Source organism: Diuraphis noxia, unplaced genomic scaffold (genome assembly GCF_037042655.1).
Source record: "Diuraphis noxia isolate RWA-SAM2 unplaced genomic scaffold, SU_Dnox_SAM2 contig0003, whole genome shotgun sequence".
Lineage (NCBI taxonomy): Eukaryota > Metazoa > Arthropoda > Insecta > Hemiptera > Aphididae > Diuraphis > Diuraphis noxia.
This window is the reverse complement of record NW_028301713.1, coordinates 40,959,303-40,977,334: the sequence shown is the minus strand read 5'-3', so window position 1 is coordinate 40,977,334 and position 18,032 is coordinate 40,959,303. Positions and strand designations below refer to the sequence as shown.

The following is an 18,032-nucleotide window of genomic DNA, read 5'->3' as shown; positions in this document are numbered from 1 at the left end:
ATGGTCCAAGTGCTGAACAAATTGGAAATATCAAATGTATTCTCTCCTTTATATTTTTTACTGTTTCTACAATAAATATATTTATTTATTTATTATATTATACAGTTTGCTAGAAAACATACTTAATATACAGCACTAAACACATTACCTTTCTTTTGCTACAATGATAATAAAATAATTAATTGATATAGTGAATTTCTTTTGTGTTTAATAAACAGAATAATCAAAATAATACAGTAATTTAAAAAACAAATCCAAATTCTTGCAATATTCCTACACTATACTGTACTTAACTATAATAGTATAATGACACATTGGCACTAAACCTTTTTTTTCAAGGGATTCTGAGCTGAGCAGATACATTTTATGCATTATTTTTTTCAAAAACAAAAGAGATTACTTAATTATATAATTTAATTTATTTTAACATATACTACACATTTAAATTTTATAACACTATACCAAATTTTTTAAATTCTAAGTTCTCAATAGATAATATATGCATTGTAGGTACAATGTTTTGATAATGTTACCTATATGGCTAAAAGGCTGTTTTGTTTTATGTAAATAAGGAAATATTTAAATACAGACTTCAAATAACAACTTTAAAAATGATGCACAAATTAAAGTATATTTAATTTTAGTTTTATAACATGATGATCCTTTATGATTGAATTATTGAACTAGGTACTTTTTACTTTTGTTTGATCAATATAAATTAAATTATTGTTTTTAGTAATTACTTAATAAACTAACTAATAAATAAATAAAATACTTGTTAATTTTTAAAAATTAAAAAATATATTTTATAAGTATTTAAAAATAATAATTTATCTATTATAAAAATAGCATGTGGGGCTATGTTATATTTTTTATATTTGGTTTATTTGGGTTGGACCATTTTTAGAGAGGACTAAAGCCTTCCCTCGCCACCCCTTAGTACAGTGTTTGAGAATTATAGAATGTAATCATAAGCTATTGAAAATTAAGTTTGATTAAAATAAACATTAAGTTTATGAGTAATGAAACATATACCTCAACACACAACAACATTTTAGAATAAACATTTATCATGTTAAATTAATTTTTACCATAATGTGTGATGAAAAGAACGTCTAATGCCAAATTCATTGGCGCAACTAGACCAATATTTTTTGGGGTGCACAAATAGTGAAAAGCTCACTGACCCGTAGGGGCAAAGCCCCCACACCACCACACCATTCATCCCATTAGTTTTCATATTACATTTATAAAAAAAAAATAACTGCTAATGTAAAATATATACAACATACATACTTTGTTTTTATAGTGGTACCTAATACAATTTATAGGTTAACAAAATTAAATGATCAAAATGAGAACTAAATATTTTAACATGATTTTGCTTGAATGAAAATTATATTTATTTGAAATTTGTTCACTTTTCAAACTATTTGTTATATATCGCTCAATATTTAATATTTATGAATTGGTAACAATCTTTGTTGTAGCCCTTGAAAGAATAGAGTGACACAAATCAAAATATAAAATATATCTTTCATAAGTATTCGAGTATTTATTCCAAACACTTTTCAAAAGTAGTTTACACAAGACTACATGGATGTGTTAAACTGTGTAGCTATGTCTACAGTTAATATTGTAGACAATGTTTTTATTAGATGAATAAAATTGGTATATATAATTATTTTTAATTTAATTCAAATAAAAATTTCATGATCTCCACGAATAAATTAACCATTATAATAAAATATATCCGCACATTTCACCATGTCCTCAAAAAACTTCCAGTCGATCCTAGGTCCTGCCGATTTATTAATTTGAAAAAGTAAACATTTTTTTTATCAAACATTTGAATTTTTAAAAGGATTAGGTAGGTACTCCAAATAATTTAATATTTACTACGAGTTAATTAGTAAATGATAACTTTTTTCCATTTAATAATAATCATTTTCACATTGCTTGTTTAATTGCGTGTATGTTCTATGTAGTATTGTAGTTTATATAACACTGAAATAGATTTAAAATTAAAAAGAGTAGGTCAGCATTGCGGTGTAGAAAGTTTGTCCATCGTCCCTTCGGTCCTCGGACAGGATAGTGTAGTCTTACAGTATTCGATTTGAATGCAATGATTACATTCGATAAAAAAACGATTCTGAGCGGACGAAAGAATATTTTATTTTATTTGATATTTAAATATTATTCGTTTCTATGGTGATAAATAAAGATTTTTTGCAAAGCAAAATTGAAATCCAGATCTTTTGTAATTTTTCAGTGGTTTTTTACTGTGGCGTTAAATAAGAGAGAATCAAAAAATTACTTTCTTTAAGTACCACCTGGATCCAATTTGCTAAAAAAAAGATACTACCTATATAATATGTGGAAATCGAAGCACTACTTCTGGTAGACATTTTTCTAACAGGATAAAAAGAAAACATTATTGTAATACCAAAATTAAGTCAAAATGTTGAAAAGTTTTTAAGATATATAAACAAATGAGCGATAGGTTAGTTTTGATAAAAAAAGTTAATTGCCTATAATTTAAAAATAAAAAAGTTAGACCAACTATTTAAAGGGTATTTTTTCATCATTTTTGGTATACTTTCATATGACGATGGCCAGTCACTTTCCCCCTTTTTGGGAGTGCACATTTTAAACTTGGACAGGGGACTTCTACACCCCCCTCGTTCAGCCAATGGCCAAATTATTCACATAAACTGAACACTCATCTCCAAAAAATTATAAATTAATATATTTTAGTAACTAGAAAAAAGCGGGTAAGTGGATGTCGCTCTGCTGTACATTAGGGGGTGGGGTGGACCTCTGACTAGGGTAGGTTAAATTTGAATGCAATAATAGGTATCATTGTATACGAAAAACGATTCTGAACGGAGATGATTTGTCAATCTATGATATATTATATTTACATATTGTCATATATTCTATTTTGAAACAAATATTTTAGGACGCATTTTGCATAAGGCATGGTTAATCAATTTTTCCAAAAACATTGCATGTAGTTATCATAATTTATAATACCTTATATCATACATATACATATAACATATACCTGGTTTGAGGATAAATCGTTATCGTTACGCGATTTCATAAAAATTTAAAACTCAAACGCTCAAAACATTTTTCTTATAACGGCACTTCAAATTCTCTCTATAGCTATTTGAAGCAAAACTTATGGAAAATTTAGTGTTGAATTTTTTAACCTTAGATATAAATACAAACAATTTTATGAATTTTGAACTACAAAATAATTTGCAAATATTCATGGGTTGACGAATTTTTGTCAATATTTGAACTTCAAATGCTATTAAAAAAAAAATTGTGCCTATGTATTCTTATAATTTTTTAATCACTATAAGAATAACTTATGAGAAACTTTGTATTGAATTTTCAAATATTTTGATAGGGCCAAAAAAATTTTATCGACACTTCAAAAATAAAATTTTCAGAAAAATTGAAAATTTCAGTCGTCTATCAATATCTCAAAAAACTTCAAAATATTTTGAAAATTAAATCATGTAAAGAAAATGCCAATTTAAATAACTGGTGAAATTTTCAAGTATCTACGACTTATACTTTTTGAATAATAACAAATATTTAAAATCGTTTGAGGATAAATCGTTATCGTTACGCTATTTCGTAAAAATTTAAAATTCAAAAGCACTTAAAATTTTTCATTTAATGATGCTTCGAGTTTTCTCTATAGCTACTTGAAGAAAAACTTATAGAAAACTTAGTGTTGTATTTTTAATCCTTAGTTATAAACGCAAAAAAATTTATAATTTTTCAACTTCAAAATTACTTGCAAATTTTCGCATTTTCGCAGATTTCGTAAAAATTTCAACTATAAACGCTTATAAAAAAAAATTGTCTCTAATGATTTTTAATTTTTTTTAGCTACAATAAGAATAACTCATGAGGAACCTTGTTTTAAATTTTCAAGTTTTTTTGGTCATCCAAAATTTTTTTACTGACCCTTCAAAAAAAAAATTATCATAAAAATCGAAAATTTCAGTGGTCTATAAATAACTCAAAAAAAAGTCAAAGCATTTTGAAAATTAAACTGTATATAGATAATACTAACATAAACATTTGGTGAAAATTTCAAGTATTTAAAGTGGTTAGTTTTTGAATTGCAACCATATAAGTAAACCGATTTGGTCGAAAACTGGTTTTGCTCATTTTTTTTTTGTTTTTCTCCATTTTTTTGAAAATTGTTGGAAAATGTTAACTTTTGACCATTATAATGCACCAAGGATGTTCACTTTTACATTGGAAACCACCCCCAAAGTTTGAAATTGAAGGATTATTTCGACTAGTTATGCTGTACATAGACTTTACCCCCACTTTTTGTGTGTACATTTATAAAGGGGTAGCCTACTGAAATAATGCAAAAATGCAGTAAATAATATATAGGTATTTATTTATGAAAATTATATTTTCCAAGTTAAAAAATCTGTAGTGTCTTTGGGGTGGTGGTGGCTTTGCCCCCCATGGCTTAGGTTTCATACTGCATAGAGGTAGGTGGGTGGATATAAATTAATGTCCATTGCCACACCTAAAAAAAATTAGTTCGGTGCCACTGCACACTATGATAATTTTTGAAAGTTAGTGGAAATTGCATTTTAATATTCACATATTATTATATTTATTAGTTTATTACACGATTACATCACAAAACTATTACCTTCCCTGAATATTATAAAACGTATTTAACAGTAGATAGGCACCTATGTTAATCTTAATCCAACAACGTAACTGTAGTTTGTTTTGTTGATTCTCGATCATTCTATTCTCAGTGTCTATGTTTGAGGTCTATTTTACATACCTTACTACCTAGCCACCTAGGTACCTACTAATTTAATTCTAATAACGAATTTTTATTTTTTATTATACGTACGATAGGTACATTAATTTATTTTAATGTTTAATATGTACCTAATAAAACACATAAACTGAGTAGGTATCAAAAACTCAAAAGTAAAATATTTGTTGCATTCTAGTTGCGTACTTGCGTTCCAAATATAACCACGAAAAAAGAATGAATACTGAATAGTAATTAAATTATTCCACAATACAATTATTATTAATTATTATTTATGCACATACTGCTATACTAGGTATTGAAATGTTGAATTATGGTAATTAGAATATATAATTAGTGTTTAATTCTAATTTGTAAAGCAATAATAATATACTTATTATAGATCACAGGACACAGCCACACAGGGTTATTACTTATTGGTTAACTTAATTTAATCTAACACTGATAACTAGTAGCTACTTAATCCAATTAATACATAGTAGGTACTTAAGAACAACTAAATTTTTATTTAGATAAGTGCATCAATAAATGTCTGCTGAATAATAAGTAGCAAATAAAGTTTTGAAAAAACAGAAGTTTGTACTGTTGTCTGTTACAGGATCATTCTTAAGTGGTACAAAAATCTCAAATTTGAGATATGGTTTTCAAGCATATTTAAAAATTCAAAAATCAAAATTTGAATAAATGCATACAAATTAGGTGAGCATGTTTAAAAAATCACTCTGTATAGGTAGTATATTATTTTATTATACTAAATATTAGTTTAGAATATCTTCTATTTCTGTTGTGTTCTTCAATCCATTATAGTTACATTTTTTTTTTATCGATCAAAAGACATCGGTTACAATGGCCATGAGTCGTAAACGTTACATTGCAGATTACATTTTTTTTTTTTAAGTATCTAAAATAGTTACATTTTTATAATGGGATTCTTAAACACAATTGTTGATGTTAAGATAATTAGATGCTTATTTTATAAGTACTTATTTATTATAAATTCATGTTAGACAACAAGTTAGGATAACTATTCCAGTTATTTAACAATTAAGGACTAGTTGAACTTAATATTTTGTTCAAAAATTCAGTATTATTAATTTATTTTCCAAAATATATGGTTAATACATAATAATAAACACATTTGAAAGGATACTGAATCATACACATTAAAAATAACACAAAGTTCAGTTTTAAAACATCAGTCATTGGACAGTTTAACCTAGTCTTAACACAAGTAGGTATTTGAACATTCATAATTAATGTTAAGATAATTAGTTATATTGAAAAACTAGAAAAATGTATAAGCTAATAGATTTTGTACATGCAGTATTATATTATAGTTACCACCTATGTAACAGTGTATAGGCAAACAAATTACCAGGAACACAACATAATAATTAATTAAATGTAATAATTTAAAAATGTTAAAAAACCCAAATATGATTTATTACAAAAAATCAAAATAAATACTTAATATCTAATATCGCTTTAGGGAATAGTACAAGGAAAATAAAATATATAACATTAGATAACAATTAGAAAAGTAATTAAATGTAACACTTTGAAAATATTAAATACTCGTATTTAAAACAAAATATGATTTTACGTAAAACAATAAAAATAATTACTTACAATGTAATAATATTATTACTGTGGTAATATTATAAAGAAAATATAATACCTATATAATTTATATAACAATCAAAAATATAACTCAGTATATAAAATTTAAAGAAAATAAATATCATTTTTTTCATTTTTTTACCAACTAAAAAAAGCATGTTACCTATAATTCATATTATTATGTTAACAATTTTACACAATAAGAATATGTACATAAATATTATAGTTATTATAAATTTGATAAATAAGTAAAAAAAACTGCTTGTAGCACATAGCAATTTACCATTTTGTTATAATATAAACAACACCTATTACAAGTTTAGTTTATAATTTAAATTATATTTATATTATAGTTATTATACCTATTATCTACAAAAATACTTGTCTCAAAAAATAATTTTGTTTATAAAATATTTTAAAAACTATTAACATATAAGAAATTACTAACAATTTTATTGTTACTTATCAATATAGCAAAAATTATTTTAACGTTTGATATCTATTAAATAAATAAATAAATAGAATAGTTTATCACACAAAAATGTATGTTATTATAAAGTTACAAATAAACAAATAAAATGTATTTCATGAAAATTCAATTACTGGATGTATGAATACTATAATATATTGTTTTACTAAATTTTTTCTAATTGGCTATGCTACCTTTATTTAATTAACAACTGTGGTTGAATTGGGGGAGGACGCGGGAGGGACTGAGCTACTCTTCATCTTTTCTTCAAATTAAAGCGTACCCCATTATTATATTCATCAAGGAATAGGGTTACTATTAAATTGATTAGCTTAATTGTTAAACTTCATTTAGATCCCACCTTTATTTATTTTTCCAATTCAACCACTGATTAACAAAATATATAATCCATAATTTAAGCCTATGAAGAATTTAATAATATTTTTACACTACCATAGTTAATTATGTTTTTAAAAATAAAAATAAATTATATACATTTCTAATAAATATGACTAAATAGTAATTAGTTTTGTTTGGCATATTCAAATTTGCATACACAATTTAATTATTATAGCTCAGTAAGTTTAAATACATTCTCTAATATTAGCTGCACTTCAATCAAAAGATTACAATATTATAATAATATAATATATTATAATACAATGGTAACCTTTAGTACGATTTTAAAAGCCAAATTGCTTATAAAATGAATCTAAATCATAATATAAAGTTTAAAATAATTTATTAAGATAATTGGACATTGATCAATGAATTAAAATAAAATTTAAATGTATAATGATTAAAGCCTAACTTCACTGATTAAAATATAACTAAACAGGGTTTTATTTTATAGAAGACTAAATTTCTTGGTATGAATTTTTCGAAAAATCACTATTGGTATTAAACTGATATTTTTATTTTTTATATAATTGCTGGTTAACGATGCGGGAATTCGGATTTGTGCTAACTTTTATAGGTTGGCAAGAGCCTTTTTTTTTCGTTCTTATCAGGTTCGATGTTATCAGTTGTTATCAAAATCGGGAAAACTGTACCCGTCCCATAAAGATACTTGTAATGAAATGGCGCCAAAATTATGTCTTGAACACTTGGTAAATGGTAACCACTAATCAGTTATCACAGAAGATTATGGTACTTATTGGTAACACACACACGACACACAATTTTGCATGATGCAAATTCCAACTTCCTAAGTATAAAATGATATTTAGAATTTACCTACAGTTTGGCACAGAGCCACAGAGACAGAATAGTAAGGCATATAATTATCTACTTCTGTCTTCTACAGTGACCTAAGAGCAGATGATCCTCCAACACGATTAAAAATATAATTATCTTTTTAACCGTGTTCTCTCCAATCATGGGTTAATTGTAAGCATGATAAGATCCAGTTTACCGGCTCATAGAATACAATAATACATCACATCTTCTCTACATCGTGTAACGTAATATATACAATATTGCCGCTAATAAAAAAATATGGTAATCATGATGGTAATGGACCGGACCGGTTAAGTGAAGTCTCTAATAATATGACCTAATCTGTTTATCAGGTTTATCTGTATAGGTTTTGCCTTCTGCCACAGCCCACAGCCCACAGCCCATAAAATAATTATTTAGTTGCTTATATTATAGTCTATAGACCATAGTGTCGATGTATCGAATGACTGGAATGGCGATTATGTAGGTACTATAGGGAAATGAGCAATCCATATTATTTTATTTCTCATTTTTAAGAATACAGTATTATGTAATAGGTACTTAACTACTTATTGTTAATATTTTATAATTTTTTCTTTGTTTTTCTCTTGCTTTAATTTGATTGATTACGTAATAAATATAAAATAATTTAATATGTTAGTTATGTAGATAAAGAGATAACTTCTATAGTATTGTTCATAATATTATTAATTATTATACTGCTTACTTAACTAAAAATAAAATTATTTAATTTACACTTATTTGTTTGAACTTATTGAAGCCTTAATAATTAATAACTAAATAATTTATTATTATTTATTAACTTAATAATTAATAACTAGGTATCGCTTTAAAAAATTTAATGCTAATCAGTAAATTTCAACGTTTGATATTTTATGTATAAGTAGTATTTTAACCAATTGTTGATAGAAAACGTTATACTTAAATTATTTAAAAAACTCCTATTAATAAAGTGATAGGTAATAATCAGCTATGAAGAGATTAACCGCCAAATTAGTATTCATGGGATCTCAGGGTAAGTTAATTTATCAAAATAAATAGAAACTTGAACAAGTTTGGTATTAATGGTATTGCACATTTTATACTTGATGACTGATGTATATTAATTAAACAAATAATAATAGTTTTTTATATTTTTATATTATTATAAATTTATAAGTATTTAATATTCTATAATATTGCTTATTCATTTACATCTAATATGATTTGTTATTAATCGTTAATTTTAAATTCAAATTATAATACAGGTTATAGATGAATTTACAGTAGACACTTTTAAATATTGGTATTTTTTTAAATTATGAATTTCTTTCACTAAATTAAATAGAACTTATTATGTTTTCAATACATTAGTTTTTAATTTGTCACAAGTCACCATAATACTAAATCTTCTAGTATATTATTATATCTCAATATTGTTAGAACTTATTCAAAACCAAAAACTTGCCCAAATTATTAATTTTTTTTTACAAAATATTAACTTTACCTGTAAGTAACTACTCCAAATTAAATTATAATTGTATCTAGTACCAACGTTTATAAACAGACATGCATGACATGTGCATGCATCTTCATTCCCAGTGAGTAAAAGCTTTAATTGATATGCATTTATTTATTTATATTATAACATTTATAACTATGAATGAACATACATTTTAATGTTATATAACTTTACTATAAATAATTATAGCTTAAAAATATGACATAATATTATTTATGGTACTAAAAATATTTTCCTCTGAGTGGAGTGCTGAAAATTTTGGGTTTTACAGTGATTTTTTTTGTGTGTATTTTGCTTCTCATTTACCTCTCTATTATTCCTTATTTAGTTAAATGATATAGATTGTAAATAATAAACTATTTTAAATAAAAAGTTCCTCCTATATAACACCTGTAGCAATTCACTATTATTAAGAATACATAGGAATTATATCTTAATAATATGATAAATAAATATTTTGGAAATCCTACCCATCTCCTATAATAATTTTATTTGCTTATTGTGTGGAAGCATAGATTGTAAATATTATTTTATTTTATTATATAAAGTTGAATTTATAGATATTAAGTTTGTTCTTTTAGTGTTTAAAAGTTAAAATTGATATCATATTAAATCTTATTAAAGTGCTTGAAGTTTGTAGTTTTAATTTACCATATATGTTTTTTTATATATTTATATAGCATCTTTTGGATCTTAAACAATTGCCATAATTTTAGTATAATATTACTATAGTTTAACAATTTTGCGCCATTCACAAAAAAAATAAAATAATTAAACCTTAATAAATAATTTCAGGTGTTGGTAAATCAAGTATAATCACTAGATACATAAAAGGAGATTTCAAAAAAGAATGTGAAGCAACAATTGGTGCTTCATTTATGTATGCTAAAGTTACATTACGGGACTATCAAATTACTTTAAAAGTAATTTTGTTTTATTTAAAAAAATATATAATAATAATAATAATATTATTGTAAATTGTAAATGTTTTTCAAGGTTTGGGATACAGCTGGACAAGAGCGGTTTCGTAGCTTAGTACCAATGTATTACAGAAATTCAGACGCAGTTGCTATTATTTTTGATGTATCAGACAGAGACTCGTTTAATCAAGTTAAAAATTGGATTAATGGTATTTATACAATTTTAAACTGTTTAAAATTAATCAAACGTGAACTTATCTTTCTTTATTAATGTGTATGTACAAATATAATATAATATATATTATTAAATTTATATTTATTTTAATTTCAGAAGTAAGAAAAAATACAGACACGCCTGTGGTTTATTATGTAGTTGGTAACAAAACTGATTTACTAGATTCACGTGTAATAATGTTTGAAGAAGCTAAAGAATTTGCTAATTCAGTGAATGCTCATTATTGGGAAACTAGTGTTTACTCAAACACAGGTAAGATTATGGATTATAATATCATACTTAAACTAAGTTTACATATTCTCTGCCATAATTTTTTTAACACACAAATCTCCCAGAAATTAATTACATCAAAATGTAGTTACATGAAACTATTAATTAATAGGATGCCAGAACACTATTATTTTCTTTCTTTCTATGATCTACACACTATATTTACATTCAGCTGAACCCAGTGGTGCGCCCAGACATTTTCAATGTGGGGGGATGATATAAATAATAATAATACATTTAACTATAATTTTTTGCTAATAAAGTAATAACTAATAAAAAGTATTAAATAATGACTCTAAAACAACTCTTATAACCAACAAGTTGTTTTTTGTAGATTTGAAAAAAAATGGAGGGGCGATATAACCCCTAACTTCCCCCCCCCCTGAGCACGCCACTGGCAGATCCAGTCTCGTGTTGTTAGCTTTATTATTACGGCGAATTGACCTATTATCATACTTAAAAAACATTATCTGTGTTTGTTCTCACTCTAATCTTATAATCATCCAACTTTCCTCCAATCAAATTCCAGGTAATCCACCCAGGCGTCTGAAAAGCTACTGATGTAAGGACCTACTCTATTACTCTATTATTTAAATTTTTAAAAAAATTAAGAGTTTTTAAAATATTACAATTAACAATTTAAAAATGATCATACGTATGTTGTGGAATAATTTACTATACCTAATGAGTCAACATATGAACACCGGTAATATTTTTAACTTAAATTTCCATAGTAAGTCTATTTACTATATTACTAAAAAATTCAACTTCAGTTGTAGTCTCGTTGATCCATATTTGATAGAACTAAATCAGTGTTCGGAACATTCTCTAAAAAATGAATTCGTTCACATTCACGTTCAGTCCTTAAAAAAGGAACTCGTTCACGTTCATGTTTTTTCAAATGAACGTGTTCACTTTCACATTCTTTGAAAAAATGAACGCGTTCATTAGGTCGTTCGTCTAATTTTTTGTTTATAAATAGTTTACCAGCAGTTTGTATAAAAACCCATAAACATATAGGTCTCAACCCAAAAATAAAAACAATTTAGACTTTAGAGCATATACATTTTATAAAGTATCTAAATTATATATATATTATATTTATTAAATAGTAAATAAATTGAGCGTCTTCTAAATTGTTCAAATTCATTAAAAATATAAACGTCGTTCACATTCACGTTTTATTTTTTAAAAATGAGTCACGTTCGCATATCGTTCACTAACTGTGAACGTGTCAACATGTGTTCATGAACGACGTTCTTTCCAAACACTGGACTAAACTCTTTCCGAATTATTGAATATCTAGAGAATGATGTGGAAAATAGTGCTAAAATGAATTTTACCTTATTTCATGGGAATATAACCTATGTATAATTATAAATAATACACTATAAAATTTAAAAATAATTGATTGTTTTTAAAATTAAAACCTTTATTACTTTTCAGGTATTCAAGACTTATTCACAAATATTGGTCGAAATCTTATAGAAATAGTAGAAAGTTCAAAACCACCAGTGCATTTAAAACTTGAAATTGATCCAGAAGAAGTTTCTAACAATGATAAGATAAATAATTCTAAGATACAATGTTGTACCAATTGAGAATGTAGTCAAATATGTTTTTTATACAATGTTTATAATATATGTTGTGCATTTAACATTATACTAAGTGACTATTTTTACGACTAAGTAGTAAAAAAAAAAACTATAATAATATTTTTCAGATATTGACATATTGTGCTATTGGCATTTATTTTTTATTTATTAATACTATAATATTTATTACTATACAATTATGAAGAAGAACTACTTCCTAGGTCTTAACATTGATTGTTTTTTGTTGACTATAAAGACGTTTAAAAATGAAAACAAATGTTCTCGTTGTTTTTTTAAGTATAGAGTTTATGATTTATAATTAAATTGTGTTCAATACAATCACTATTGTCATTCCATTATTATGTTTTAATTTATTATATAAGCAATTAAGTTATGTAGATAAGGATGTGCATAAAATTTACAACATTTTAAAAATAGCTGGCATATCTATTACAATTTTGTCAAGTTTTTACATTTAATTATTATTTATTAGTAATATATATTTTACTACAATGTATTGATTCTTTTTCTTAGGACACTTTCATGTGAATAGTTAAACAGATCCAATGTATGTACTTTGTATTGTATAGCTTCAAAATCTGGTTATTTAGTCTATGTTATACATTTTGATTTCTCAATGGATTCCTAAAGCAAAAAATTTATTAAAAAGTGAAAAGTATTGAATTTATTATATTTATGGGTATCAACTCTTAAGTACAATTAATCAATTCTCCACAATATTTTATAAAATTTCAATGATTTATAATAAATATTAATTTAATATACCCCTAGGCACTAACAACCTCCTCTTTTTTTTTTTACAATCTGAGATTATGATTGCTCATAAGATTTTACTTATGAAAGGTAAAGTCCAGTTTAAATATGTCTAATATCAAATAACTAGGGTCCGGATTTGTATACATTTACATATTTGTAATGAGTCTATTCTATGCAGTTCAAATTGTTCAATGGGAGTATTTTGTATATAATAGTTCATTAAACCAATAATTTTCTTTATATTTCACCATAAATTTAAAAAAACGCTAACATAAGTATATGTTTATAATGTAAAATAGCCACGTCGAGTGTTACTGCTGGGTAGCTGCTTCTCTCACAATCTCAACTGTACATTTCCACTCATAAGCTTATTTTAACTAATATTACAGATTGTATTTATTCCAATAAATGTAAAAAAAAAAAATATATTTCACTATAGTCTTTAGATTTATGAGTTCATGAAGTAATGTATTGTGGGAAACATTTTATTTCCTGTACCTTGTTGGGCAATAATGCGTGTAAAACTTTTTTACAATCCTTTAAAATGTTACATTTTAAATGTATATCTTCATTAAGATATACCAAATGTTTATTAAAACTTATAACGATATTATAGTGCATTTTTTCAATGCATAATTCAAAATTTTTAGCGCATTAAATCATTTTTTTAGGGTGTTTAAATTCCATGACTTATTATTATATAATTTACAAAAATAATAATTAGCTATATATTAACAACAATACGCTGGGTGAATAATAAATAAATAAGTAATAAATAAATCACAAGTCACAAGTCGTAAATTGTACCTATTAGCTAAATCTTTGATTAAATAATAAAATGTTATTTTATTGAACATTTCTTAATCTTAATTTCATAATTTCATATATTATAAATTTCGAGTAATAATACAAGTCCAGAACCTTAAAAATACTCCCAATAAACAGATATTAAATAGGTTGGTCTGTTTGTTCTATAGTCTGTCCGTCTATAAATATGATATTTAGATCTATATTATTCTTTAGGTATACAGTAGAAATCGGTTATAACGAATTTCAAGGGCCAGCTAGTTTTTCTCGTTGTAAGTTATAACCGATTGCTCGTACACAAATAATAACGACGGTTAGCAGTTAGAACGAGCGTTTATAATGATGGTAACTTATATAGTTATATATAAAGCCAATCCATCCCAGGACAATTTATTTCAATAAAGCGATTGTAGGTATCAATTATCCGTGTTTCTTATAAGCGACGTCTACCATATGTATAAGAATATAAAATATATTTGATGTTTAAATGTGTGTTCCCGGTAAAGTATTTCCCTTGTAACTATATACCTAGGTATTGGCTATTGCACTTGTACAATGTATCATCTCCGCAGCACGTGAAAATCATCAGTATATCAATGACGTAAGTACAGCATACCTGGTACCACTCATCAACGTCACAACGCTATTCTAAAAGTTATCGTTTAAATAGAAATAAACAATAAAAGGTCATAGGTCATTATAGCTAGTATATGTTGTGGATCGTAAATATTTAAACCTTTCCCAAAATGGATCGCGCATTCGTGGCTCGTGCCAGGTGAGAAGCAGCAGGGTCGGCATATTTGTCCGGGGCCTCGCGCTTAAAATTTACATTGAAAAATATTGTATATTATGGAAATCGTATAGGCTAAGACTATTAAATGATTATGACGGTTATAGGTAGAATAAGCTTAGCCCAGGGCCTTGCAAAAGGTAGCGCTGGCTCTGAGAAGTTTAGGAACCTTTGGTAGACTGAATGTCTGATCCACGTCATAACTAGTTACATCATGACATGCTACTAATTATATTACATTAACTTTATTATGATGTTTACGATATGGAAAACTAATAGATATTCTAAATTCACTAAATAGGATCATTATGATGGTAGGAAAAAGATTTTCGGGGGAAAAAAGCATAGGCGTGTGGGAAAGATGGTAACTAGACGGTGGCAGTCTAGGGTGCCAGCCGCCAGGGCTGCCCCTGTAATTTTTGAAAGGCGCCTGTCAACCAAATATTAAATCAGGTGGTTCACAACTTTCATTTAGAAAAAAAATGTGCATTGTTTATTTTGTTATAATAATATAACAATATTGCATTGTCGAATTGATGTCTCCGCCTCTTATGATTATTATATTATATAAGAATGGATAGGACATAACTAAACACGGGTATTCAAATAAATTGTAAAATTCAATCAAATGAAGAAACAAGAAAGTCTTAAACGTTTATGTAAAACTTCTCAATACAAACAAAAAATACTGAAATTATTAGTTTTCTTAAAATTGTATCGTATGTAATCAAACATTGAATACCTATATCTTTTATTTTTATTGCTTTTTATTTATATAATTATATTTATATAAATTAATATTTACAAGATCTTTTATCTTTTAATTTTATTAGAATAAACTTGAATTATATTACAAGATTAAATGATGGTTATTCAATATTCAGTATTTATGAATTTTATATTTGGTGTCAATATTGTCCTATTATTGGGTGTCAAATGTCTCGGCTCTATAAAATAAAGAAAGAAAAATGTTACTACAAAAAGAAGACTTATTATTCTTTGAATTTTGATATATGCATGTTATAATATATAAAATATATATGTTATGTGTTGTTCAATGTCCTTCCGATCACATTAGGTATTTATATAATTTATATTTATAAAATAAATAATTTTGTTATTATATCCACTAGTCGCTAGTATAGGTACCTAGTTGACTAGTTGCTCATCATCATATATTTTGTTTATTAATTTTATTATATTGTGTAATCCGGTCTGTATTCCTGGGATTAAATTTAAAAGTACTGAAAGTACTGTACATTATTAATTAGATAATACAGACTTTTTTAAGCTATATAAATATTAAATTGGTGGGACTACTCCCCTTCCCCCCAACTTATCAATCGAAGGGGGTACCTATGGGGCATTTTCGGTTCATTAAAGTGGCGATATTCATTAGCTAAGCTGCCACTGCGGATGAAGTCTAAATCACGCCTATGAAAAAAAAAATATCCGGAAAAAAGCCTGTTATATGAAGACAATAGTTATTAATTATATGACGATATAATAACTACCTAATAAATACAAAAGACATTATACCTATTTAAGAAAAGAATTATAGATAATATTTAATTGAATCGTATTAATCGGATTTGCCGAAAACTAATATTATGCTTAAAAATTCCCGTTTTTTCGTTACTTTTTTAAAGTTTTCCTAACGCTTTTGAAAACCACTGGAATTTTTTTACTTTTAACCACCAAAGTACCAACTAGATAAATTTTGTTTTTCAAAGAGGAGCTAAAGCTAAGGTCAAAAATCAAAGGATTATTTCTACTCCAAAACTTGATGACAGGCAAAAGAAAAAAAACATACATCATTGTAAAATTAATACATGCTTCACTTCATTCAGAATCTAAAACCATTGTATAAATTATAATTGATGTAACTTAATATTTTGGGGTACCTATAGCTTTTAAAAATCTTGGAGACAAAGTTTTATTTAAAATGTTCCAAGTTTTATAAATATTTTTCCTGTACTTTTTCCCCCCAAGACTTTTTTTCCGTTCCCCAATCATAATAAAGATTAAACGATTTAAGCCATGCATGTTTCCAAAAGCGTGTACTATAGTACAAAATTCAAAATTTGATACTTAGACTCTAATGCTCAATATTTTAATATAAATAAAAGTAAATGCTTATAGTCTATGATAATATATAAAAACGTTAACATTTTGAACATTCTGTATAGGCACATACTACCTATATTTTTATAGATAAGGCATGTATAATGTATATATATTATATTATAATATTACATAATATGTCATATACCTTCATAGGGATTAACGTATTAATTTTTTAATTATTATTATTAATTAAGCTAAAGCCTATTTTATTTTTAACAATTATAACATTAATAATTAATTAATAAGAATGTATTTAAAATATTCTTAAAAACCGGTCAAGTGCGAGTTGGCTCGCGCACCGAGGGTTCCGTAGTCCGTACAAACCTGTAGGTATATAAGTAAAAGTTCACCCATCACGACAATCGAGTCATAGTTATGGTATTTTTATTGCAAAATTAAATTTATAACATCAAAATATGGAAAGCTGGAGGATCATAAATACGCGTTCATGAGGAAAAGGATTAGAAGTTTAAAATTATTTGAAAAAAAAAAAAAATATGTGATCTAACTAAAAATTTACGGTTTTCGTAATTTTTCCTATATCTGTACTATATGACGTGACTTCGTACGAAATTTCAAGATTCTAAGTTCACGGGAAGTACCCTGTAGGTTTTGATTCCCGTGCGAGTTTCGAAAATTTGCGGAAATTCGCGGCCTAAATGGCTGTATCTTTTGATTGCGTTGGCTTAGAAGGTTGATTTTTCTACAGCTTCCAGGGACAGTAGACCTGAGTATCATATACAAATTTCAGTTTGATACCTCCACGCGTTCCTGAGAAAAACGCTCTTGACAGACGGACGGACGGACGGACAACAAAGTGATGTTATAAGGGTTCCGTTTTT

General features: G+C 26.0%; 1 protein-coding gene across 1 annotated transcript; it reads left to right on the top strand.

Moving 5' to 3' along the window:
- The first annotated feature begins 8,213 nt into the window (after positions 1-8,213).
- On the top strand, positions 8,214-13,911 carry LOC107167302 (uncharacterized). The gene is made up of 5 exons (XM_089223863.1): positions 8,214-9,183; positions 10,465-10,592; positions 10,666-10,798; positions 10,921-11,076; positions 12,541-13,911. The coding sequence occupies exons 1-5, from the start codon at positions 9,141-9,143 to the stop codon at positions 12,693-12,695; spliced, it is 615 nt and encodes a 204-aa protein (XP_089079989.1). The 5' UTR covers positions 8,214-9,140; the 3' UTR covers positions 12,696-13,911.
- The last annotated feature ends 4,121 nt before the right edge of the window (positions 13,912-18,032 follow it).

Coding starts and splice junctions, on each gene's coding strand:
- LOC107167302 (XM_089223863.1), top strand. CDS start 9,141: ATGAAGAGATTAACCGCCAAATTAGTATTCATGGGATCTCAGG. Junction 9,184..10,464: donor AGTATTCATGGGATCTCAGG/GTAAGTTAATTT, acceptor AAATAATTTCAG/GTGTTGGTAAATCAAGTATA. Junction 10,593..10,665: donor ACTATCAAATTACTTTAAAA/GTAATTTTGTTT, acceptor ATGTTTTTCAAG/GTTTGGGATACAGCTGGACA.